This window comes from Eulemur rufifrons, chromosome 29 (genome assembly GCF_041146395.1).
Source record: "Eulemur rufifrons isolate Redbay chromosome 29, OSU_ERuf_1, whole genome shotgun sequence".
NCBI lineage: Eukaryota > Metazoa > Chordata > Mammalia > Primates > Lemuridae > Eulemur > Eulemur rufifrons.
In genome coordinates this window covers 96,334,583-96,361,639 of record NC_091011.1, presented here as the reverse complement: position 1 = coordinate 96,361,639, position 27,057 = coordinate 96,334,583, and the positions used below count along the sequence as shown (strand labels likewise).

At 36.4% G+C, this 27,057-nt stretch overlaps 1 protein-coding gene across 2 annotated transcripts in view; it reads left to right on the top strand.

Annotated features, from left to right (window-relative positions):
* Positions 1-27,057, top strand: part of KMT2C (lysine methyltransferase 2C) — a 252,141-nt gene that overhangs the window by 83,172 nt on the left and 141,912 nt on the right. For both annotated transcript variants that reach the window (XM_069462185.1, XM_069462184.1), the window contains exons 4-6: positions 1,747-1,947; positions 6,066-6,214; positions 7,596-7,705. In XM_069462185.1, coding sequence (XP_069318286.1) covers positions 1,747-1,947; positions 6,066-6,214; positions 7,596-7,705 — 460 coding nt within the window. The remainder of the gene's footprint in view (positions 1-1,746; positions 1,948-6,065; positions 6,215-7,595; positions 7,706-27,057) is intronic.

Here is a 27,057-nt window from a genome sequence, read left to right as displayed (position 1 = left end):
TGGCAGTATTTCTGAAGTCTTGTAAGGCTGAGAATAATTTTATTACGCCGTCACACTAAACCGAACTTTTGAATATAGAATTGAAGGCTAAGGTATTTTTCTGCAATACCTTATAAATATTGTTTGGTTTTCTAATCAGTGCTCTTGTAAACAATGTTGATAACCTAATGTCCATCTGATTGTTACTTCTCATAGGAAATGCTTCTAGGGGAAGAAACAAACCAGAAAATGGGGTATGCTAAAAGAAACATAAGCTTAGTAGCTCAGAGAATATTAAAAACAAGAGTTTGATAAGAAACCGGCAAAGGATACTGGTGGTGGTATCTTTTTGGCAAGAAAAAAAGTTTTTTCTATTTGACTTCATTTTTCTGAAATTAGACCGCATTTAATTTGTGTGTATGTGTGTATGGACAACAGTTTATCATGAACTTGAAATAGGTAATTTATTGGGAAGATTAAATAGGTAATTTTCATAAGCAAATGGTAATTTGTTGAGAGTCCAATATGATTTAAACCTAAGTTTAAAAAAGTCACTTCAAAAAACGAAAGATTATTTCTATCACGTGTTAATACAAGATGTTATGAATGGGGTAAGGGTGAAAACTTTAATGCCTGAGAAGAAAGATTTGAGTATAGCAGCAGTAAATACCTTATGAAGAGAAAAGAGTTCCAAGAGGAGCGGTCCTTTTAATTTTGTTCTTTCTTAAGTTTCTTATGAAGTGTATATTTCATAAATGTATATGGTTTTTGTCCCTTAACCTTTTAAATTGTTTCTTTTTTTAAATTAATAGACATTCAATTTTAGAACAGTTTTAGCTTTACAGAAGAATTGAGCGGATGGTGCAGACTTCCCATTCCCACTCTCTCTCCTCCCCCAGTTTTCCCTCATTATTAGCATTGGTGTGGCTCATTTGTTCCAATTTAGAAACCAATATTGATAAACCAGGTAAACCGATTATTGATATGTTATTTGTAATAATACAAATTATTCCATAGTTTGCATTAGGGCTCATTCTTTGTGTTATATAGTTTTATGGGTTTTGACAAATGCGTGATGTCACGTATCTGCCATTTTAGTATCATACAAAATGGTTTCACTGCCCTAAAAATCCCTTGTGCTCCACCTCAGTCATCCCTTTCGTCCTCCTATTCAATTTTTCTGCTCCTCCCTTCCCCCAATCCTCTAACTACTTAACCCAGGAAGCATTTAAATTTATGTTTTTATATCTCTCCATATGTGTGTGTGTATATGGGGGGTGTGTGTGTGTGTGTGTGTATCATGCATGACAAATGTTCCATCAAGTGGAACGTTTACTAAACATTTAATAAAAAACTGTCACCACATGTTTTATGGAGCCATCATGCAGCTGAATGGCTGTTAAACTCTACTCTCTATCCCCATCGTTAGCTTTATTTTCTTTATTCTTTTTAATACTTTGATTTTTCTCTAGTCAAATTTAAAGGAAAATCATTTTTCTAAGTACAACCTAGAATTTTTCATTTGATATGTATACTACTTTTTAAAAGATGATGCTGTGGAAAAGTAGAATTGCAAATGTATAATTATTATTAAGCTTAATTGTTCTCATGGATAATCGCTGAATAGACCATAGAAAATACAGTGAAAAGCTTAGCTGGCACTAAAGACATAATTTTAAAGTAGAAGTATCGGTAGTTGTCTGTCAGAGTAGTTAAATAAAGCTACTTTTCTCCTCCTCTATTTTCTTCACTTTTTATTTTTACCAGTGAACAGCTCTGCGCTTTTTGTTACTGTGGGGAAAAAAGTTCCTTAGGACAAGGAGATTTAAAACAATTCAGAGTAACACCTGGATTTATCTTGCCATGGAGAAACCAGCCTTCTAGCAAGAAGGACATTGATGACAACAGCAATGGAACCTGTGAGAAAATACAAAACACAGCACCACGAAAACAAAGAGGACAGAGAAAGTAAGTGGTATTGAATTTACTTGTTGGAATTTCTTAAGATTATGTATAGTTATTTTCATTGTAATATTTATAAATTTTCAAATGGAGTTCCTACTGTTTAGTTTCTCATGTTTTCCACATTTATGGGATACTTTATGAGTCACTATTAACTCAACAAATGGTCCTTTTCTTAAAATTTATTTCAGAAAGGTTTGTTATTTTAATTGTATATTAACAAAATCAGTGCGATCACAAAAGTTAACTTTTGGAAGAAAAGTTTAAAGTACCTATCATAAGCCCAGACAGAGTTCATGGAATTTATAAATTGAAAGAAGATAAAACGGGTCAATGAAGTCTTCTTACCTTCTTCTATATAAATAAGTTTTTAATTGTAAGGATATAACATAATAGCAAACTCAGAATTGGTTTTCACTACTCATGTTCTTTGTGTCATTCATTCATTCTGTCAATTAATTAATTTATATTTGTGTGTTTCAGAAAATTTTGAACTGTCCTATAACTTCTTATCGTAATACAGTGTTTTCTTTCTTACTCCCTTTTCTTTCTTTCCTCCTCCTTTCTTTTTCTTTCTGTAAATATATGCTGAGAATGCCCTTTCTAAAGTTAAAGAACGGGCTAAAAAGACTTTCCTAAGATGATTGTATCATATAACTAGATATTTACTAGATATATATATTATGGGCATGTTGTAGTTACCTAAAAGTCTTGTCTAATATTTTAAAAAATATTTTGTGTAGTTGTATTTAAAGGGCATCTTAATATGGGGACCTGGCTCTGCAGGATAAGGAAGTAGTAGTTTCTTTAGTTGATGAGAAAGTGTGAAAATTAATTTAGCTTGGAAGGCTAACAAGCTCTGCCTCTTGAAGGTGATGATGTAATCCTCCAAGTGCTTACTTACCTGGTTTATATCCAAATTTAAGTACTAAAGCATTGTTATTTTGTATTTATTTGATTGGCCCCTTGTTTTGAGCCTGCTGCCAAGGCCTTGAAGAGTTGAAGTAGGAAATGAAACAATAAAGAGAATCTTTTTAAAGAATTTAAGGTAGAATGGTTTAAGGAAGCGTAGAAGTAGTATGTTTGGAAAGATGTGATATTTTGGAGCCCATAGCTAGACTGTTACGTAAGAGCCTTATTTTCAGTTATCAATTGAGTACTTTCTCCTCCCCTCCCCTCCCCTCCACTCCCCTTTTGAGACAGGGTCTTGCTCTGTCTCACAGGCTAGAGGGCAGTGGCATCCCAGCCCCATGCAGACAGCAGCCCAGGGGTCACACCAGTCCTTCTGTCCTCATGTTGGCAGACAGAGGCCTCTACCCTGGAGACTTCGCAGGGGCCTGCGCACCTTTGCGAGCCTGAGCTGGAGCTGGAACTGAAGCTGGTGCTGCAGCTGAAGCCGCAGATTGGACCTTGGACTGGGCCTTAGACTGGACCTTGGACTGGGCCTTGGTTTGATCCTTGGCCTTTGGCCGGCAGAGCCTGAGACCCTTGGCAATGCGCGCACGAGCACGTTTCCCAAGCTTAGGGTGGGCAATGTAGGCAAGTCAACTGAGCTTGCGGCTCATGCCCTTTGGGATCTTAGCCTTAACCTCCTTGGGCTTTACGAGGGCCTTGATAGCTTCAGCACATCCACTCATGGCCTTGGCATTGTTGGCCTGCATCTTCTTCAGGCCCTTCTTGTTGTGCTTCTTGGCAAAGCGCATGTTCCTCAGGAACTTGGGGTCCACCCCCTTAAGAGATCCATATCTTTGTGATCGGGGTTTGTCAGAGCTCACTGCAACCTCAAACTCCTGGGCTCAGGCGACCCTCCTGCCTCAGCCTCCCAAGTAGCTGGGACTATAGGCACGCACCAACATGCCTGACTAATTTTTTTCTATTTTTTGTAGAGGCAGAGTTTCACTCTTGCTCAGTCTGGTCTTGATTTGGACTCCTGGCCTCAAGCAATCTTCATGCCTCGGCCTCTCAAAGTGCTAGGATTACAGGCATAAGCTACTTTGCCAAGCTTGAGTACTCCCATCTTAATAAAATATATCAAAAATCCAGCAAACTTATAATGTTCATCGATAATTAGCAAGTTAAATGGACTAGACCAGGCTGTATCTTATATCCTCATGTTCAGCCTTGAATAATGGCAATTATAGAAAATTCTGACCTGGGAAATAGAATTGGGCTTAATTTATTTATTTTGTAAGCAAAGTTAATTTTTAGTGAAAATTTTTATGAGCTTGAATAATTATATAAAAATAGCCTTTGTTTTATGAAAATCTTTATACATACTTAATGCTTACTAAGTTATTAAGTAATGATAACAGGCCAGTTAATGAAGCACACTTACAAAATATGGCATTATTTAGGGTAGGCAATTAATTTAGCTTGGTAATGATTTTAAATATTTGCAAAATGTTACTAATGAAGTATAAATAGCTAGTTAATTTAAAAAAATTACAGAAGAGATTTTAATATGGTGTTCCCTTGTTTTCACCAAATATAAGAATATATATAGGATTCTTTTCCTTTTTTTGTTTTATAACTTAAAATTTTGTGAATATGTATTTCATTTGACTTGATACTCTTTCTAAGGCTGGGCTGCTGTCATCCTTAGGGTTGACATTGTCATCTTAGTGATATGGTGTATACATACAAACCAGTCTGAGAACCTGAAGGTTGAGTTTGATAAAGCTTCTGGTTAGGAACTGATTAGTAATAGACTGGTTAATCATTCCATTGGTTTTTCACAGCCCCCCCCCCACCCCCGCCCCCACCCCCGCCATCAAATACTAGTGCAAAAAATGTTAAAACAATACATTAGTATTTATACATGAACTGTTAGTCTCTTTTTTTCCCTACTATAACAATGCTTAGTAAAGAAGAAAATATTTGTAGGAATGGCGATTATATTTATAGGAAAGAATTTGTTCTCATTTTACTGTGGACATTTATAAAAATGAGAATTTAAAGTTATCATAGCATGCTGAACCTTTTTAAAAAGTTTATGCATTTCAAATGCTAAACAAAAAAATTACTGGTTATTTTTATATGGTTTGATATTTAAGTGTACTTATTGAAATATGTTAATACTCTTTTTCTTTCAATGATTCCAGGTATAAAAAAGTTTAGTACCCTGGTCATTGTGCTGATTTTCTCTTAATAGGAATCATGATAAATATCCAGCATACAGAAGTGCAGTGAGTTATGGTCTATATTCAATAGTGATTTAATCCAGAATTATGATCAGGTTAAATACTATGATATTAGGAGAGGATTTAAGTTCTAGTGGCAGTCATCTGATTTCCCATATTTAATGTTAAACATAATAGTTGTCTTTGTTTACTTAATGATCTTAAATAATATGTAAAGTGTTAGGGCTTGAAAGTCTGAAATCTCCCATACATTTGTACCTTATTCAGTGTTGATTTCTTATATTATAGTTTTTGCTGTTATACTATCTTTCTTATTCTACATGCCGTTAGTAGATATTTTGTTTTTCCTTTTATTTCTGATTTGTGATGTGTAGTCTTGATTGAGAGTACTTGCAATGTCCTGCCACAGACCAGCTGTTGAGATTTGTCAAACGGACCATAAGAAACCTACAGCTGACATGTTCCACTCCCACTGCCTCCCTTTTCACACTTTGTAGTGGATTTTCATTTGCTCTGGGAAATAACGTTTCTTTACATAAAATTAACTGCCTTCTCTGTTGTGGCAGTCCTCAGTTAAGATAAAACCAATGAAAAATTTCTGATTTGATCAAGTTTTGTAAGCATTTAAGTAAAGCCAAAGAGAACATTCATTTTATTTGTTAAAATATGATTCCTGACTAGAATATGACAGTCAGTTTTTAAAAAATTATAGAATGGAAAAATAAATTTACAGTTGTAATTTTGGTACTTTCCTATGGATTTGGAGATTCTTTTTCTTAGTTGTTGCTTACATGATGTGACATAGCAACCAAGTTTAATATTTACAATGAGTAATAATAATAGATAAATTCTAAAAGTTGTTTTGTGATAGTTAATGCCTAATAAATTAAAATTGATTTGGCAGTACATTGTATTTAAATAGTTATAAAATGAAACAATTTTCTACTTGTTTTCACTTTCACAGCTATTTTATTGTATTTTCAGAGAACGATCTCCTCAGCAGAATATAGTATCTTGTGTAAATGTAAGCACCCAAACAGCTGCAGATGATCAGGCTGGTAAACTATGGGATGAACTCAGTCTGGTTGGCCTTCCAGATGCCATTGATGTCCAAGCCTTATTTGATCCCACAGGTATGAGCCTCTCTTCAGTAATAGCTACCTCTTGATCCTGGAAGCATTTTAATTTTAGCATCTTATCAACTTATTACCTTTCATCTAGAAATAATTAGGGTCAAATTATAAAAAAAGTCATTATTAAGTGTGCCCAGTTAAATAATCTAATTAGGTTTACCTAATTTATTGAAAATCTTCACAATAGCTTTAGTAAACTGGGTGCTTATATAAAAATTTGCATTTACTCTTGTGTAGTTATCAGTGCCATGGAAATCTGAGAGTTGAGGAAAAAGAAATTTTTATATATACATATACATATATGTATATATATATATTTTTGAACAGAGTCTCACTCTGTTGCCCAGGCTAGAGTGCTGTTTCGTCAGCCTAGCTCACAGCAACCTCAAACTCCTGGCCTCAAGCGATCCTCCTGCCTCAGCCTCCCGAGTAGCTGGGACTAAAGGCATGCGCCACCATGCCCGGCTAATTTTTTCTGTATATTTTTAGTTTTCCAGCTAATTTCTTTTAATTGTTTTTAGTAGAGATGGGGTCTCACTTTTGCTTAGGCTGGGCTCGAACTCCTGAGCTCAAACGGTCTGCCCGCCTCAGCCTCCCAGAGTGCTAGGACTACAGGCATGAGCCATCGCACCCAGGCAGGAAAGAAATTTTAAAGGGATATGAGAGAACGTGAGGGACACAGCAGTGGATAGCTCTTAGCCAGGTGGATTATCCTATACTAACAGTCTTGTAACTTACACTCATGATATGGTGCTGTTGGGATTTTAAGTAAATCTCAGTGTGCAGCTGAACTTCAGATTGATAGCGGTTCAAGTGTTACATGTTACGTGTTAGAGAATTTAAAGACTAAGCTGTGTTAATGATTGATGTGTGCTCTTGCTGTGGGATGGAGGGAAATAAAGGTATATGCGTAGTTTATTTTCCATACGTGCCCTTTGTCATCAAGAAAGTGTTAAATAATGTTCTATTTGGTTTATATAAAGATACCAAATAAAATATAGTAATATTTGAATAAAATGTCTAAAACCTAATTTTGTTTGTTTAAGAAATAATCACTAATTCAGTGATTTTCAGAGTTTTGTGTGCATCAGAATCAACTGGAAGGCATGTTAAAACAGATTGCCGGGCCCCATGGCAAGAGTTTTTGATTTAGTAGTTCTCAGTTGTGATCTGAGATTTTGCATTTCTAGGAAGTTCCCAGATTGGTATTGGAGTTGCCAGCTCAGGGACTGGAGCACATTTTGAGAAGGGCTGCTTCTCAAAATGGTATTACAAGTATAGGATGCCATTGTATATTTACACATTACAGTTGCTCTTTATGTATTAGCATTAATATCTTTAATGTTTGTTCATTTGCTCCTTTTCATCTTTCCCATTATAGGCACTTGTTGGGCTCATCACCGTTGCGTGGAGTGGTCACTGGGAGTATGCCAGATGGAAGAACAGTTGTTAGTAAACGTGGACAAAGCTGTTGTCTCAGGGAGCACAGAAGTAAGTAGAAGAAACAAATATTTGTTTGTTAGAGACAGAGTTTTACCTTGTCACCCAGGCTGGGGAGCAGTGGTAGAGATCATAGCTCACTGTAACCTCTAACTCCTGGGCTCAAATGATCCTCCTGCCACAGCCTCCTGAATAGCTGGGACTATAGGCGCACGCCACCATGCGTAGCTAATTTAAAAAAAAGAAAAGAAAAAGAAAAAATATATATATTTTTTTTTATTAGAGACAAGATCTTGCTATGTTGCACAGGCTGTTCTTGAACTCCTGGCCTCAAGTGATAGTTGTGTCTTGACCTCTCAAAGTGCTGGGATTACAGGCGTGAGCCACCTTGCCTGGCCAAAACAAATACTTAAAACCAGAGTTTTATAACATGTACTTTTCCGCAAAGGTTCACTTGCAAGAATTATTTATTAAATGATTATTGTAGTGTAAAAACTATCAAAATAGGAATTTATTAGTTTATATAAAGAGTAATTTGTGCAAATTACTAAAAATATAGCATGTTAGGGTATTCAGTAAACTTAAATTTTTAAAACAAATATTTTCCATTTAAATCAGAAATTAAAATTTTAGAAACAAAAATTACTAACTATACTTTTGGTTAGTCCATGTGGTTACTTTTTAAGACAATACTGTTTATGAAGTTGTTTTTTTTTTTTTTGAGGCAGAGTCTTGCTCTGTTGCCCGGGCTAGAGTGCCTCCCTAGTAGCTGGGACTACAGGCATGTGCCACCATGCCTGGCTAATTTTTTTCTATATATATTTTTAACTGTCCACCTAATTTCTTTGTATTTTTAGTGGAGATGGGGTCTCGCTCTTGCTCAGGCTGGTCTCGAACTCCTGACCTCAAGCGATCTACCCGCCTTAGCCTCCCAGAGTGCTAGGATTATAGGCGTGAGCCACCACGCTCAGCCTATGAAGATTTAAAATAAGAGACAAGATTTTTGAGATCTTTTGTCCACAATGTGGGCTGACTCTGATAATTTAAATATTGATTAAAATATTTCTTTCAAGTCCAGCTGGCATTTCTGTTCATCTTGTCATTATCCCAAGGTAATATACACACAGTTTGCCACATTTCAAAGTTTTCACTGGATTTTCCTGTAATTTTGAAGCAATCACAAAAAGAAATTCAACAATTACCTCCCCTCTATAAAGGCAGCAAGCTCTATGAAGCGATAATTGCTTCACTATCTACAAATTTACTTTTGAGTTTTCTGTTTGTTGTTTGTTTGTTTGTTTGTTTTGAGACACGGTCTAGCTCAGTTGCCCAGAGGCTGGAGTGTAGTGACATGATCATAGCTCACTGTGGCCTTGATCTCCTGGGCTAAAGGGATCCTCCCACCCTAGCCTCCCAGGAGCGTGCTGCCATGCCCAGCTAACTTTTTGTTTTTTGTAAAGATGAGGTCTTGGCCGGGCGCGGTGGCTCACGCCTGTAATCCTAGCACTCTGGGAGGCCGAGGCGGGTGGATTGCTCAAGGTCAGGAGTTCGAGACCAGCCTGAGCGAGACCCCGTCTCTACTAAAAATAGAACGACATTATATGGACAACTAAAAATCTATATAGAAAAAATTAGCCGGGCATAGTGGCGCATGCCTGTAGTCCCAGCTACTCGGGAGGCTGAGGCAGTAGGATCGCTTAAGCCAAGGAGTCTGAGGTTGCTGTGAGCTAAGCTGACGCCACGGCACTCACTCTAGCCTGGGCAACAAAGTGAGACTCTGTGTCAACAACAAAAAAAAAAAAAAAAAAAAAAAAAAAAGATGAGGTCTTGCTATGTTGCCCAGGATGCTTCCCTTTGGTTTTTGACAAGTATATTTGGGAGAAGTGAGACAGACCTTCTAAAGGAATATTAAAATTGGAAATTTTGACCATAGAAACTATGTAGGCTTTAATAGATAGACTGTAGTTAACGCTTTCAAAAGCATATTTGAGACAAGGACTCAAAGATTATGACTGTGATTCAGTGAGAGCCATCTCTTTTACGGACTACTTCAGAAGTAGTTTTGGGTTATTTTGTGACCATGGAAAGTATAATCGGGAAGGCAGTAGACAAAGGCTGAAATGAACTTTGTTGTATTATAACCAGAAGAATCAATATACACTCATAGTGTATTATACTTGTAAAGACAAATACAGGAAATGTAGATCTGTGTGTATGCATGAGTTTGTATGCATACATGTGTTTTCTATCTGTTTGCTAAGAGGGTGTTTAAATGAAAGCTTGCCTCACTGTCTTCTTTGGACAGAAGATATCTTTTTTGTTCTAAATGCTTACTGGTTAATATTTAATATTAATTATCTAATGATACTTACTCTGAATGCTTACTGATTAATATGTAGATGGTATTTAGAGATCGAGACTGTGCCCTGGTACTGGCAGAGGAATCATAGGGCCCTGGGAGACACTGCATTCCTTCTGACTTTGTCATTAGTATTGATTGTGCCCAAGTAAATCAAATACAGATATAGTACTTGGAATAGGTAGGTGGCGAGGAGATTAGAGGGGAATTAGTGGCAGCTTTGTCAAACCTTTATCTCTCCTCTAGATCCAGCCACTCAAAACTTACAGTAGTGTCAGTGTTTATTGCCAATTTTACTGCTTTTTGTTTATTTTGTTCATTTTTCCCCATTATCATATAGGCACAGAATGGACCAATTAGCTAGAACTCTGCCCCTAAGAAAAGAAGATTTGTCTTATTGACAGAAATGCAAACATATAACAATGCATTTGTTGGCAAGGCTGTGGGGAAATAGATACTCTCATACTTTGCTGGGGGATGCAAATTGGTGCTAATCTGTAGGGAAATTTGGTGATAATCTAGCAAAACTACCTGTGCATTTACCTTTTGATCCTTCTAGGAATCTATCCTGAGTATGCCTCCAACAATACAAAAATAGATACTGTTAACAATTACTGATTATAGTCTTGTTTGATTTGCAAAATACTGGGAACAGACTAAATGCCCACACATAGGAGAATGGTTGAATAAACTATGATATGTTCATACAGTGGAGTACCATGCAGCTGTAAAAAAAAAAAAAAAAAAGCAAAGCAGTGAGGAGTATGTCTAGGAACTGATGTGGAGTGGTTATATGTTACTAAGTGAACAAAATTACAAAAGATCATTTTTGGTATGCTACCCGTTATTTAAGAAAGAGGGAAGCCTGGGCAATAGTGAGATCCCATCTCTACAAAAAATTAAAAAAATAAATAAAAATTAGTGTGGTGGCTCACTCTTGTAGTCCTAGCTACTCAGAAGGCAAGAGGATCATTTGAGCCCAGGAGTTGGAGGTTGCAATGAGCTATGATGATGCCACTGCATTCTAGCCTGGGCAACAGAGCAAGACCCCATCTCAAAAGAAAAAAAAGGGAAAGAATGAGATACAAGAAAACATACATGCATATGTTCATTTGTGGAAAAGAAATATAAGAAGGATAAATCAGAAACTAAATAGATTGTTACATGTTGGGGGTTGGGTGGGAAAGAGTTGAAAAGAAGGGAATGAGATGTGTGTAGCATGGATGAAATGTGAGTGACACTTTTCAGAGTACATTGTTTTATATGGCTCTGACTCTTAGAACCATAGGAATGTTTCACATACTCCCCAGATTAGCATTACCGCCAACCAGGATGTGGGGGAACCCAAAAAGGAATAGCCGGGTTCACCATGAAGGGGGTAGGGAAGAAAAGGGCTAACCTAAGTAGCGTAGAAAATGTTTCTTGATTAGATAACATAATGCTAAAGACAAAAAGATCTCACGGGAATATGGGTTAGCAATTCTGAAACTATTTTATATGTATACTATAAGTGAACAAATAAGTAAATATTATAAGAGCTAGGTTTCTCAGTGTTGGAGAAAAGAACTACAATAAGGAAAGGCTGTATGAACTTCCTGGTGTTGGAATGGGATCAGAAGTATGAATATGAAGTATGAATATAAACTCATTGTTTTTAATATTTATGCAGATACAGAAATACAGATTTACATATATGTATGAGTTAGTTGCATATGTATCTTTCCTATCTCTATTCCTTGAGAGAGCCTGGAATCACTGATGGCCTTGTAGCACTGAGAATACTTAGTGCTTAAATCTTGATCTCTAACCACTGTTGATCAATACAAGAAACCGAGGTTCCTTGAGAAGTAGTTCATTACAGGACTGTGCAGGGAAAATGCAAGATAAGATGAGCCTCTGGATCATCTTGTGGTACCAGGAAGTAAAGAAGTGCTCAGAAATACGGGAACCCATTGAAAACACCATAGCCAATCGGCAAGAGCTCCTAAGAACTGGACCAATTTGAGCAACAACAAAAATAATGATAGTATTAGATTTTCTTCTGTAGGATAAAATAAATACACACGAGTCCATACTGATATAAGCAAATAGATATAGTTTGTCAAGTCACATCACTTCTCTACTTGACACTCTTCAGTGACTTCCTATCTTATTGAGAGATAAAAGCCAGAGCCCTTACTAACCTACAAGGCTCTGCATGATCCTCACCATCCCCCACTGTACTTGTGAGACATCATTTACTTCAACTCTTTCCTTCATTTACTTCCTTCAGCCACACTGACCTCTGTGGTCTTCAAGTATAGCAGACATAAATCCACATCGGGGCCTTCACAGTTGCTGTTCCCTCTCTGTTGAATGCTCTTCTTAGATACATGCATGACTTGCTATCTAATATCCTGTAGGTATTTATTCAAAAGTCACCTTATCAGTGAGACCTTTGCTAAGTTTGCTGAGTGCCGCCTCCTTCCATGATATCGCTGCTATATTGTTTTCATCTTTGCACCTATCACTGTCTAATGTGATATATATTTACTTAATAATCTTGTTTACTATGTGTCTCCCCTCACAAGAATTTTAATATTATTAGGACTAGGGCTTTTTTTCTGTTTTGGTCATTCCTCAGTAAATATTTGTAGGCTAAATGAATAACACTGAAGATCATTCATGGAATCATTTATAGGCAGGAGGGAGTCTGAGGTACCTAAAAGTGTTACTGGAGGTCATCAATGTGGTTAATTATGTAAAAGTTTATTTATAATTGTCAAAAAAATCTAAATACAGTAAACCTTTACAGTTCTTTCTAAATGGTTGGGAAAGGGGAGCAAATGAAAATCTTTGATATCACAAAAGGTTCACTAGGGGCAAAGTATGTGAAAGTGCTGTTGAACTTAGAATACGTTTTTATTTTACCAGAAGGTGGATGTTCTACATTTGCTGATCTTTAGTTATGGTGACATGTAGCAGAGTGTATTACAATACCTACCTCTATTTTCAAAGAAAATAAACATTTAATTTGCCCCTTCAAGATAAAGGTGACATTTCAACAATGAGAATATAGTGACTTGTCAAAGAAACATATCCTGGGGGCTGAACATTTTGAAAAGAGATGTTTCAAATTATTTATATTGATATTGTATTTCCAGAAACAGTGAAAATTATTTAAAAAAAAAAAACCCAAAAAATACTCTCAAATTTGTCATCAAAAAACTTGCATGGAATTTTTTGATTTGTTTAAAATATTGTAACGCATTTTGATACATTTAAAACCCATTTGTTAAATTTTACTAGCTTAAATTCTGGTATTACTGGGAATTGAACAAGGGTTGTGAAATTATGCACTACTATTTATTTATTTTTATTTTTTTGGTGAATATTATTATGTTTTATTTTTATTTGTTTATTTATTTTTTTGAGACAGTGTCTCACTCTGTTTCCCTGGCTAGAGTACAGTGGCGTCATCGTAGCTCACTGCAACCTCAAACTACTGGGCTCAAGCCATCCTCCTCCCTCAGCCTTCTGAGTAATTGGGACTAAAGTGTGAACCACCACGGCTGGCTAATTTTTTCTATTTTTAGTAGAGACAGGGTCTCACTCTTACTCTGGCTGGTCTCAAACTCCTAACCTCAAGTGATCCTCCTGCCTCAGCCTCCCAGAGTGCTGGGATTATAGGCATCAGCCTCTGTGCCCAGCACTACTTCTATTTAGAGCTATATGTTTTGGGGAGAATCTTTTTTTTTTTTTTTTTTTTTTAAAAAAAAAAAAGCTATGACAGCCATTAAAATCAGATATTGAAATAAACTAGAGTTAGGTCTTTCAGTCTAAAAAGGTAAAAGAACAAGTTACTACAGAGCTCAGATGGAGGGGTTGTAGCACTTCCTAAACTTTCTGATTGTGCTCATCCTTTTTTTTTTTTTTTTTTTTTTTTTGGAGACAGAGTCTCATTCTGTTCCCCAGGCTAGAGTGCCATGGTGTCAGCCTAGCTTACAGCAACCTAAAACTCCTGGGCTCAAGTGATCCTTCTGCCTCAGCCTACCGAGTAGCTGGGACTACAGGTGTGCGCCACCATGCCCGGCTAATTTTTTGTGTACATTTTAGTTGTCCAGATAATTTCTTTCTATTTTTAGTAGAGACGGGGTCTTGCTCTTGCTCAGGCTGGTCTCGAACTCCTGAACTCAAACGATCCTCCCGCCTCGGCCTCCTATAGTGTTGGGATTACAGGCGTGAGCCACCGCGCCCGGCCTGTGCTCATCTTTTAATAACAAATGGTTGAGCATGCATCTTTTTATACAATCTCAGTGGAATATATATGTATGTTTCTCTCCTTTATGTAACTTACCCACGTTTGTAAATTTACATTTGTTTGTGTGAGTCTTTTATTCGATCTGCATGTCTCTCTCTCTCTTTTTTAAATGGATCTCTTCCAGTAAGGCTGTAAGCACCATGAGGGCATGGGCAGTATCTGTTTTGGTTTATCATATTCTCTCTGGTGCCTAACAAAGGACCTGAAACACAAAAGAGTCACTAATGAGACAGATGCACACATGATTGGAATTTGCCAGTGAAGGGCAAATGTTAGTGCAGAAGCTTGAATAAGAAGGTATGTCTTTCTGGCTTCTAGTGGATAAAGGCCAGGGCTACTACAAACACTCTACAATGAACAGGATGGCCTCCCACACCAGAAATTATCCAGCTCAAAATGTCAGTACTACTGAGGTTGAGAAATTCTGGTTTAATTGACAATATTATTCCTATTTTAAAATTAATATATTTAATACCCTCAATTGTTAAATGGCATTTTTTAATCAAATAATTTAGTTTTTCTGGAATGTCCCTCAGATTATTTTTAAATTCTCCAAGGGAAACTTTATTTATCTTTTGCTAGGTAGAAGAATATACCAAACTGTGAATCTCTATTTCAGGAAGGGCATTGGTGTTTCTCTTTTGATTTCCCTTTTGGAGCCCTGGGTGTGCTACCAACATCTTGGAAATCTGAATAATTTGATTACCAAGGGAATAGTTTAATTCTGCATGCTACAGATGTTTAATCATTTTATTTATCTAAACCTCTTTTCACTTGGGTTCCCCTCATTATCCCCCCAAAAGAATCCATAAACCCCCAAGACATATTTTTGTTCACTTAATTATCAATCAAATGTTCAGTGTTCCATTCTAAAAATAAAACATTAAAAAATTGCTTATGACGTCTTCCTTCTTAGAATCTATAATCTCTTACATTTTCTCCACCCTCCTCCCCTGCCATAATCCCAGATTGAAATTCCATTGTATTTCGTGCCTGGTGTCTTTGTGTAAAATCAATTTAGTTCTGGGAGAAGAGTTACAAGTTTTTTTTTGTTTTTTTTTTAAAACATTTTTGTTCTTTTTGTAGACTGCAGAAGCAAACAAAAATAATTTTTCTGTAATGTGGCAATTCACATTAAGAATACAGATGAGCAAATTTAAACTTTTTAATGCTATTTTGGTAAAAAAAAAAAAATTTTAGAAAACAGTATACAGTAAAAGTCTCCACACATCCCTCTTCTAACCAACTGTAAGTACTTTTATATAAGATCATTTAAAACACTAGCTTGCCTCTAAGGTGATTTGCTACTATGTATTTCATAAATAGTGGTGTGTAATTGTTTTATAGAATCCTAGTGTTTTGGAATGTAATTTAAAAAAAAATTATCAAAGTGTATATAGTCTCATTTTCCCCCTATAGTTTTTTAAGAGGAAGGGTAAACAGATCTGAAATCTGTATTTGTATCATGGGTCCACAAGACTATCTCCACATTGGGAGATGCTAGAAGGACTCATGGGACTCAGCATAGCGTTGCAATGGCTGTGATTTATTACTGTGATACAGTACAGATACATAATGGAAGGATCTCAGTGGAAATAAACACTGACAGGGTCTGGAAGAATCCATGTGCAGGCTTCCTCATGTATTCCCCCTCCCATGAGTGTCACACACGGTACCTTTTCCCCCTCCAGCAGTGAAAATACAGCAACATATGTGTGATTCCCCAGGAAGCTCACAGGTTTTACTGTGGGCTGATCACGTAGGCACCCTCTGCCTAGTACACGTGAAATTTCCAGACTCATGGAAGGAATAGCGGTGTAAGCCACATTGTTTCCATAATCTAGGCCAAAAAACCACACTTATCAGTTATGGAACCCAGTAAAATCCAGGTTCCCAGAAGCCAGCCTAGGACCAACCTTGCAGACAGAACTTTCTAAGGATAACAGTCTTGGACCTGCTATACTAACCGTTTTTTACACAGTACTATAATTGGAAGGTGTCTCAATTTCAACATATTTCTGTCTAAAGGACAATGGTAAATGTGCGGTATACAATGTTGGATTATTCTCTATCATAAGCTGTGATAAGTGCTCTAGTGGTTATACAAAAGAACTTTGTAACTTTGAGCAGAGGGAAGAGAGAGTGTTAAGCATACTTTTGACTGCAGAGAGCAGAAAAATCCTGTGTTTGACTCTGAACTATACTTTGCCTGATATTAATACATCTACTCTGGCTTCTCTTGACTAGTGTAAACATGGTATTTATTATTCCATTCTTTTATTTTAACCTGTTTGTATCTTTATATTTAACATGTGTTTCTTGCAGGCAATAGTTTTGTTTTTTAAATCTTACCTATGAGTTTCTGCCTTTCAGTTGGGGTGTTAAGATCATATACATTTAATGTGTTTGTCTTACTATGTGTTTTCTCTCTGTCTCCATCTGTTCTTTGTTTCATTTTTCCTGCATTCTTTTTTTTTTTTTTTTTTTTTGCATGATGATTTACTTTATTTCTTTTGATAGCTTGGATCATACCAAGAGTCACTACTGTTCCCATCCCTTAATGAGGCTCATGTTGCTAGTTACAATGGAATAATTAAGTTTTATTGTGTTTTGGCTGATTCCACAATGCTTGTCTTTTAGCTATAAATCTGAATGCTGGGCTCCACACTACTCTAAGACATACTTGAGGTGAACAGGTAGGAGGCACTAGAAGAGAAAATGCCTATACTTCATGATTTAGCTAAAGAGTAAAGTGGACAACAGTAGATAGGCAGCCCAGCATTCCTGCATTCTTCCATATTGAGTATTCTTTATGATTCCATTTTATCTCCTTTGTTAGATTAGTATCTATAATTTTTTGTTATTTTAATGTTTGCTTTAGGGTTCATAGTATACATCTTTATATTAGCACAGTCTGTCAAGTGATATTGTACAGTTTCATCTATGATAAAAGCATAGCTACATGTACTTCACTTTCTCCTTTCGTGGACTTTGTGCTATTGCTGCCATGTATTTAACTTTTACATATGTTATATACTCCGTAATATATTGTTACCATTTTGACTAAGCAGATATCTCTTAAAGAGATTCAAATAAGAAAAAGAATTTTAAAGATGTGTTTGGCCATATAGTTAGCACTAATGTGCTTTCCATTCTTTGTTTATATCCAGATTTTTATTTGATACCATTTCTTTTTTCTTGAAGGAAATCCTTTAATATTTCTTGCACTGCTGATCTACTGGTGATGAATTATTTCAGTGTTTATATTTCTGAAATGGCTTTGTTTCACCTTCATTGTTGAAAGATATTTTTGCCAAGTACAGAACTCTACTTGCCTTTTTTTTCCCCTACTACTTTAAAGATGTGCCACAGTCTTCTCACTTGTGTTGTCTCTGATGAAAAGTCTGAGGTCTTCCTTATATTTATTTGTGCTTCTGTATGCAACATGCCTTTTTATCTGGCTACTTTTAATATTATTTCATTGATTTTGAACAATTTATGTGTTACGCCTGGTGTAATTTTCGTCATGTTTCTCATGCTTGGAGTTTCTTCAATCTGTGAGTGTATAGTTATTATCCTTAGAGAGTTTTTAGCAGTTACTACTTCAAGTATTTTTTCCTATTCCTCTTCTCTTTTCTGTCCTTTAGGGACCCAGTCACCCCTATTTCAGGGCATTTGAATTTGTGCCACTGCTGCTCACTGATGCTTTTTTAAAGTTTTTTAAGATTTTTTTTCTCTTTGTGCTTCATTTTAGTTTTTGTTCTTATGTCTTCAAGTTTACTAATCTTCTGCAGTGTCTAGCTGTTAATCACATGAGTGTAATTTTCATTTCAGATGTTTTTATCTTTAGAAGTTTGATTTTGGTCTTTTTATATCTTCCATGTCTCTACTTAACTTTAAAACGTATGGGATATAATAATACTTTTAATGTCCTTGTCTGTGAATTTTAACATCTGTGTCAGTTTTGATGGATTGATTACTCACAGTTTTTATCATGATTTGGCGCTTCCTTATGTGCCTGATAGTCTTTATTTGGATGCCAGGCACTGTAAAATTTACCTTGTTGGGTGCTGGTTATTTTCTTTTTTTCCCCTATAAACCTTCTTGAGCTTTGTTTTGGGGTGTAGTTATTTATAAACAGTTCATTCTTTTGGGTTTTGCTTTTATGATTTGTTAGGAAGATATGAAACAGTGATAGTCCAGGACCAGTTACTCCTTACCACTGAGGCAAGACCTTCCTGAGGACTGTGTTGAATGACCTATAAATTATAGTTTTCCCAGTTTGGCTAGTGGGAGCAGACACTATTCCTGGCCCCATGTGAATGCCATGCCCTGTTCCCTCTCATTCTTTCTGATGGTTCTTTTCCTGGTATCAACATGGTTTCCTCATACATATGTGCTGATTAGTACTCTGGTAAATGCTGGAGAGCGGGAAGTCTGTGGACCTCTGGGGTTCTTTTCTGTGCAAGTCTCTCATCTCGGCACTCTGTCCTGTGACCCCTGGCTGTCTTGTTCTCTCCTGACTCAGCTTTATCTCTCCAACGCAGGAGTCAGTTGGGATTTGCCTTGGTTGCCTATCTATGTGCCATGGCCTGGAAACTCTCTCAAGGCAGTATGCTGGGGCATATGTAGTAATCAACTCTTTTGTTTCTCATTCCTTAGGGATCACTGTCCTTTGCTGTCTGATGTTCACTGTCTTGAAAACCATCGTTTCATGTATTTGGTTATTAATGGTTGATTCCTGGAAGAGGGTCTTTCTGGTCTCTGTTACTCCATCTTGGCCAGAATTTAAAGTGTTACATAAGTAACTCAACTAAATTATAATAAATTTGTTATTTTACAACAGGAAATCAAGAGTTAGGGTGATAAAGTAGTTCAGTAGCTTCATAATACCAAGTTGTCAGGTTTTTGTCATCTCTCTTTTGTGCATCCGAAGCACATTGGTTTCTTCCTTGGTTCAGTTTGGTCCTCTTATGGTCAAAAGATTGTGGGCAGGAGCTCTAAGTATCATACTCCTGTGATAACATTCAGGGAACCCTTTCTTTATTATTGTAACTAAGGAAAATCCTTTCCAGATGCTGTCCTCTATCCTAGCAGATTTCTCTTAGTATCTCATTAGCTAGAATTATCTCCAGTGTTCCTGTCTTAAACCAATGCTGGTAAAGAAATTTGGGGCAACCATGATTTGCTTAGACTGCAACTCCCCTCTGATGCAGGGGATGGAACTTCACTCCTTCGAAGCATATTTCTGCCTAGAGCAGGGCACATGTCTGAAAAAGTTGAGATCAGGAAGGAAGAAGAGGGAATGGATGTTTTATAGTCAACTAACAGTATCTGTTATTGGAAACATATTTTAACTCAGGGAATCTGAATATATTTTTAAAGTAGGAAAGGTTCAAGGTGGTACTGGAGGATGGGTAAGTTTCAGTAGATTAACATAGGGATAGTAGACAAAGGGTCAGTCTGAACAGAGTTTAAAAGTATGAGGTATGTGGATTTTGGAAGAATAGCACATATATGAGAATGACTGGAGAATAAGTAGGGTGGGGAATACTGGAAAACAGGAATGGAAGATTTCCTTAGCTTTGTGTGCCACACTGAGGAATTTCAATGATGACATTTCTTTTTCTTTTTTTGAAGACAGGGTCTCACTCTATTGCCGGGGCTAGTGTGTAGTGGCGTGATCATTGCTCACAACAACCTCAAACTCCTGGGCTCAAGTGATCCTCCTGCCTCAGTCTCCCCAGTAGCTGGGACTACAGGTGCATGCCACCATGCCCCACTAATTTTTCTTTTTTGTAGAGACAAGGTCTTGCTATATTGCTCAGGCTGGTCGTCTGTTGTTTTTGGTTTTTTGAGACAGGGTCTCATTCTGTTGTCCAGGCTGGAGTGAAGTTGCATCATCATAGCTCACTGCAGCCTCCAACTCCTGGGCTCAAGGATCCTCCTGCCTCAGCCTCCTAAGCAGCTGGGACTACAGGCACACCAGCAGGTGTGGCTACTTTTTTATTTTTATTTTTTATAGAAATTGGGTCTCGCTGTTGGCCAGGCTGTTTTCAAACTCCTGGGCTCAAGTGATCCTCCTGCCTTGGCCTCCCACAGTGGTAGGATTCAGGCTGGTCTTGAACTTCTGTTCTCTAGCAATCTTCCTGCCTCTGCCTTCCCAAGTGGTGAGATTATAGGCATGAGCCACTGTGCCTGGCCAGCAATGAAATTTCTTAATATGAAGAGCAGTAATTAAAAGGTCTCAATTCTCCCAGCCTTTTGTTAATGAATTGGAAAAGTTTGCTTGAAGACAAACATATTTAGGATTACTGCTGTAATTAAAGGCCAATGCATGTAAATTTTTGAATTCAGGTATTATGTGTAAAATGTCATAAAGATGAAATGTTGTAGGAATAGAAGGAACAGTATTTGATACTTTATGAATTAGATGGAGGAATTGCAGAGGTCTCTATAGTTTCATGTCTAAGTATGTGGGAAAATCAGAAGTTTTGTTTTAGTTGTGCTGAGCCTGAAACCTTGTGTATCATTTTTGACACTGAATGTTAAGGGTGGAATCATAGACAATTTTCCTAACTAGCAAACTGCCAGTGGAGAACGTTAAACAAGAGGAAAAAAGAAGATGGAAGATTGATTCTGTAGTCAGTGCTCCGAGAAAGACCAGTGTAAAGATGAATGTGACGCAGCATGAAAGTTACAGGTAGTCTATTAGGAATTACTGAGTTTGGATTAATAGATTTAGGGAGGTATGATAATCTTAAATGTGTTTTCGTATTATAAGGTTTTCTAAATAAAATATTTTGTAAATAAAACATAAATAATAATAATTATTTTTAAGACCTGGGGTCTTGCTCTTGTTGCCCAGGGTGGAGTGCAGTGACTATGAATAGGTGAGATCATAGCGCACTGCAGCTTTGAACTCCTGGGCTCAAGACATCCTCCTGCCTCAGCCTCCCAAATGCTGGGACTACAGGTGTGTACCACCACACCTGGCCATAATTATTTTTAATGGCAGCTTATCAGGAGTCTTGACTTCTTATTCTTTCTCTGACACTGTTAGCCAGTGCCAAGTGACTTATTCTCCAAGTCATGTTACCCCTTGATACTCAAATTTCTTCATCTGTACAGTAAGAAATTATCTTTTCACTCTAAAATGCTGGGCTACAAGGAAGATATCAAAAAAATCAACTATGGATTATCTGCAATGCTCAGTGCAAAGTCTGGGTATAGCAAGATAATCCAAGGTAGTTATTTTACCTTAGAATGCTGTTAGGTATATATACACACACACACACACACACACACAAATTGATGTGTGTGTTTCCTGTCACCATGACAGCTTAACCCTGAAATTTTTACGTAGGTACAAAGTTAGTGAAAGCTAAGAGGAAGCTGGAAATTTCTGTTTTAGAAAAGTAAGAGTTTTATATGCCTGTTTAAAAACAAATTTGGTAGGCCCCTTCATTGAAGGTGTCCTTGACCTTAGAGCTTTTCTAAGAAAAAGTCATAATTTATTTTTAATCTTTACATTTAGGTTTAAATAATTTCGATTTAAAAGAAATGAACTTACCTTTGTGATGAGGTAAATGGTATTCCTTGGCATTGTAAGGAATCCATTTGATGTAAAGCATGGGGGGATAAAATATCCGGTGAAGATTACATCGATAATTGGTAAAATTCTTTGCCTCTGATTAAACTTACTCTATGTGGCTTTATACAACGTGATTTTGCATTGCATCCTCTGTAGGAGCTTTAAATTTTGAACCATGGTAATGTATTTATTTCAAAAAGTAAAAAAACTTTCAACAGTTTCTAGTGTGTTTTGAAAATATATTTCAAAATCTTAGTTCTGTAATTGTGCACTATTGTGTAAATGTTTATTTGAAACTATGTATTGTGTGATGTAGGTGTCCAATTTTATTTTTTTGCAAACAGAGATCCATTTCTTAGTGTACCATTTATTGCAGTGTCTTTTCTTTTTTCTACTTATTTGAAATACAAACTGTTTTACAGGAGATGTTCAATGTAAGTGTGGATTCTTTCTAGCTTCTCTATTTTAGTCCACTTGTTTATTTAAGTATCCAGTGACAGTATCATGATGTCAATGTTACAGTACTATAGCTTTATACTAAGACTTGATATTTGGTAGTACAAGAGTTACTTCCATCTCTACCTATAAGAGAAAAACTTAGATTAGACTACCTTTCTCACTGGGAACAATTAGAAAAGCTGTATAATATATTTTTTCAAAGAAATACTTAAAGCATCAGAAAACCAGCAGAATGGTGAGGACTTGAGGAAACGAGTGCTCACAAGGAAGCATTTTGCAGAAGCAGGCCTGACAATAAATTTTCTTTTCCCTTTGAGTCATTTGCCCAGTTTATTAAAAACCAGCTGAGAGTTTGGAAAACTGAGAAGACTTTCTGGCATTCTATAGAGCTGGGGAGACAAAAAGGGAATTTAGGGCTATTACATACTATAGACTTTCATTTGGGACCCCTGAAGGCTACACCAGGGGTCAGCAAATTATAGCCTGTTGGTCAGATTCAGTCCTATACCTGTGTTTATGTGGCTCATGAGCTAAGAATGGTTTCTTATTTTTGTTTTATGTTTTTGTTTTATTTAAAGGAGGCAGGGCCTGACTTTGTCACCCAGGCTGGAATGCAGTGGTGTGATCGTAGCTAACTGTAACCTTGAATTCCTGGGCTCAAGTGATCCTCATGCCTTAGCATACCACATAGCTGGGACCACAGGCATGTGCCACCCACCACACCTGGCTAATTTTGTAGAGATGGGTCTCCCTCCTCTGTTGCCTCAGCTGGTCTTGAACTACTGGCCTCAATTGTTCCTCCTGCCTCAGCCTCCCTAAATGCTGGAATTATAGACATGAGCCACTGTGCTTGACCTAAGAATGGTTTTTATATTTTTAAATGGTTGAAAAAAATTAGAACAAGAATAATATTTCATGACACATGAAAATCATTTGAAATTCAAGTGCTAGTGTCTAAAAAATTTTATTGGAACAAAACTACACCCATTTATTTGCAAATTTTCTGTTGCACTACAGTGACAGAGCTGAGTTGTTGCTGCAGAGACCATGTATGCTTCAAATTGCTGCTCTGCATGCTACAAATTGCAGTGACAGCTATAATTCATCAGTGTTTGAGTGCCACAGGCATTGCCATTAATTACTAAAGCATATCTATCATGTTAAAACAAGAAAAAGAGAAAAGCAGACTTCATTTGTAGTGTCTTTGAGGCATAGTGGAGTAGTGGATTTTATTGATATCAAATTGATGGCAAAGTATTATATTTGTTATGCCAGAACACTGTAACTATGACAAAGGAATAGAATATACAACATTACCAAACTGAGCATTCTTCATAATATTTCCAACTCACAGGATTAAAACTCAGAAATAAGTAGGAAATTAAAACAAAATTTCATCACCACAGAATTTCTTCACAAAAATAAAGATGAAAATGAGGCTATAATTAATGTAAGTTTCTGAATGTCTCATTTGTTAACCAAACAAGGAAAATCATTTATCAATGGTGAGTTAAATATTAATAAATTACATTTTATTTTGGCACCGAAGATATGTGTCCACAGAAAATAAACTTGTCTTAAGACCATTAGCCTTTCAGTGAGAGTGGTTAGTCTAAAAGTTAAGGACATTCTAGCGCTCTGGGAGGCAGAGGCGTGTGGATTGCTTGAGCTCAGGAGTTCAAGGCCAGCCTAAGCAACAGCGAGACCCCATCTCTTAAAAAAAAAAAAAAAAAAGTTAAGGACATTGGGAACAATATTAATAGCCATCTTGAAAATAAGGCAAATGATTTCTAGTGGTTTTCCTAGGATTTTCATGAGTTACCAATACTGCTCAGTTATTTATTCCAGGAGTCAATGCTGAGTTTGAAGTGACTGAAGAATTAGTCTTTATGAAGAGTCTGTGTGAAACAACTACAAGAGAATATATTTTCATAGAACTGGGGAAAACACTAATTTAGTACAACTTGAATTGGAATTTGCTAACATGTTACAGTTGATAGTGGTAAAAAGAAATGTGGGGGAGAAAAAGACTTCAGTTGGACAAATTTACAAAGCTTGTGTAAGGTGTTTAAAGGGTATGATTATTATATATTTCATCAGCAGGTACTTTGCAGAAAATACTTACGTCTGTCATGTGTTAGTGAACTAATAGTGTTAACAATGTGTTTGATTTGTTCTTGTGGATTTCATCATCAACCTCTATTAAATTTTGTTAGATACGGAGTCTGAATATACTGAATTGCCCTTCTACACAGCAGTTTGATGAGTGAGTAGTGGTAAAATTTTATTGCAGCTGTTTGAGCTGAGGGCTGAGATTAGAATTTTTCTGAATCACAGGATTGTCCCAAGCTATTAATGATTTAATGGTTTTGGAAGTTAGCTTTTGCTAACAGATTTGGTCATATTTTGGAACAAATTCAACCTAAAATTACAAAGCAAAGTAGTAGTATATGTGAAACTTAGACTGTAGCAATGTAATTTCTACAAAAGCTAGTGCTGTCTGGATCACAAGAAATGGCAAGTTGCTTTTATACACTTTTCAAGCTGTCAAAAGTTAAAATAAAAACCATCTTCATTCCGATATCAATTTGCTGCAGAAATATTTTCCAAGCTCAAGTTATAGTTCTTGTAGCAATTTTTGGACCTTGAGGGAAGTACCATGGAAATTTCCATGTTTCAAAATCCATTTGACTCTGTAATTCAGCAGCTTCAGCTTATCCTTTAATTGAAAGTGATTATTCTGCAATATAATGACATGCTAAAAGGCAAAGATCAAGGGAAGAATCTAATATAATTTTATAAAAACCTATCAAGGATGAATATGCTCAATTAAAAATACATGTTTGTTGATTGATGTCAGTATTTGCAGGACTTCTTATGAAAAACATCTTCAAAGATGGATATATAAAATCTCATTTCTCAGAATGAACAAATGAACATTTACAATCAATTTTGATGATTGTGAAAAATAGCTTGGAACCCCAATTAAGTGCAGTGTACTTCCCCCCTCCAATTTCCATTCTTTTCATTAGTAGGACCTGTCTTACAAAAAAATGGTATCATTACTATCATATTTTGAATAATTATCAAAAAAGTTGTAGAAAGTCTTTTTCTCTCTTGTTAGCTATATACCTGCATAATGTCTTTGGTTTTGCCTCTTGTTCCACAAAGCCTATAATATTTTTTATCTGGCCCTTTTTCAGTAAAAGTTTGCTGATTCTTGGGCTACACCCTTGAAATAAGGGAAAACAGGAAAAAAAAAAAATCTCCACAAAGTCTTGAAACTCAGCTTCAAATCAGCTCATGTGTAGATATTGAATTAAAATGATCTTCTCGGCCAGGCGCGGTGGCTCACGCCTGTAATCCTAGCTCTCTGGGAGGCCGAGGTGGGCGGATCGTTTGAGCTCAGGAGTTCCAGACCAGCCTGAGCAAGAGCGAGACCCCATCTCTACTAAAAATAGAAAGAAATTATATGGACAGCTAAAAATATATAGAGAAAAAATTAGCCGGGCATGGTGGTGCATGCCTGTAGTCCCAGCTACTCGGGAGGCTGAGGCAGGAGGATCACTTGAGCCCAGGAGTTTGAGGTTGCTGTGAGCTAGGCTGACGCCACGGCACTCACTCTAGCCCGGGCAACAAAGTGAGACTCTGTCTCAAAAAAAAAAAAAAAAAAAAAAAAAAAAATGATCTTCTCTAGCCTAAGTTCCTATCTGAAGGAAAAAATATATATCATATCTGGAAAATAGCATCACCTAGTGTCTCAAAATATTTCTATAATTTTTCAAAAACAAAATTCAGTAATAACTTAGAAATTACCAGACATACTAGAAGATGAGATCAAATCACTAAAAATCAAGAGAAAGAACAAACAATAGGAAAATGTCTTCAGATTCCTTTTGGCCCTTTGTATTTCTGCCTAAAATCATAAACTTTAAAAAAGATAATGTAGGAGAATATGTTTGTGTGGGAATTCTTAAGATACAAAAAGCACTGACTGTAAAGGATGATATTGAATTCAACTACATTAAAAAATTCCTTGTGTTAATAAAAGATATCATAAGAATGAAATCATAAACCCTAGAGAGGAAGAACAGAATGGCAACAAATATCGCCAACAAGAGGAATAGGTTCTAGAATATATTAAATAACTACAAATCAACAAGTAAAACAAAGACAACCTAATATACAAATGGGCAGGACACCTGAACATGGCGTTTTATGAAAGAGACAATCTAAATGTGCAGTGAACATATGAAAAGGTTCACAGTATTGTTGGTAATCATGAATTGCACATTTGAAACTGCAATGAGATAGTATTACATACTTACCAAATCAGCAAAAATTAACTCTGAGTGTATTAAGTATAGGCCTGGATTTGGATCAGTGGGAACTCTTTTACTTGTGAAAGAGTGAAAACTGTAGCAGTCACTTTGGGAAAACCTAGTTACCTATTAAAGTTGAACTGACATCCTATCTTACGACTCAAGTTCCACTCCTTTTTACATACCTTAACCCAATGTTCTCAAAACTTTTGGTCTCAGGACACCTTTATCCTCTTATTTTGAAACATTAATGTCTGGCTTAATATAAGACAGCTGAAATCTCATATCTACTTCTATATTCAGTGTGTTGAAATAACAGACAATTGTTTTGATTAAAGTGTATGAAGGAAATCCAGTCTCACAAAGGCA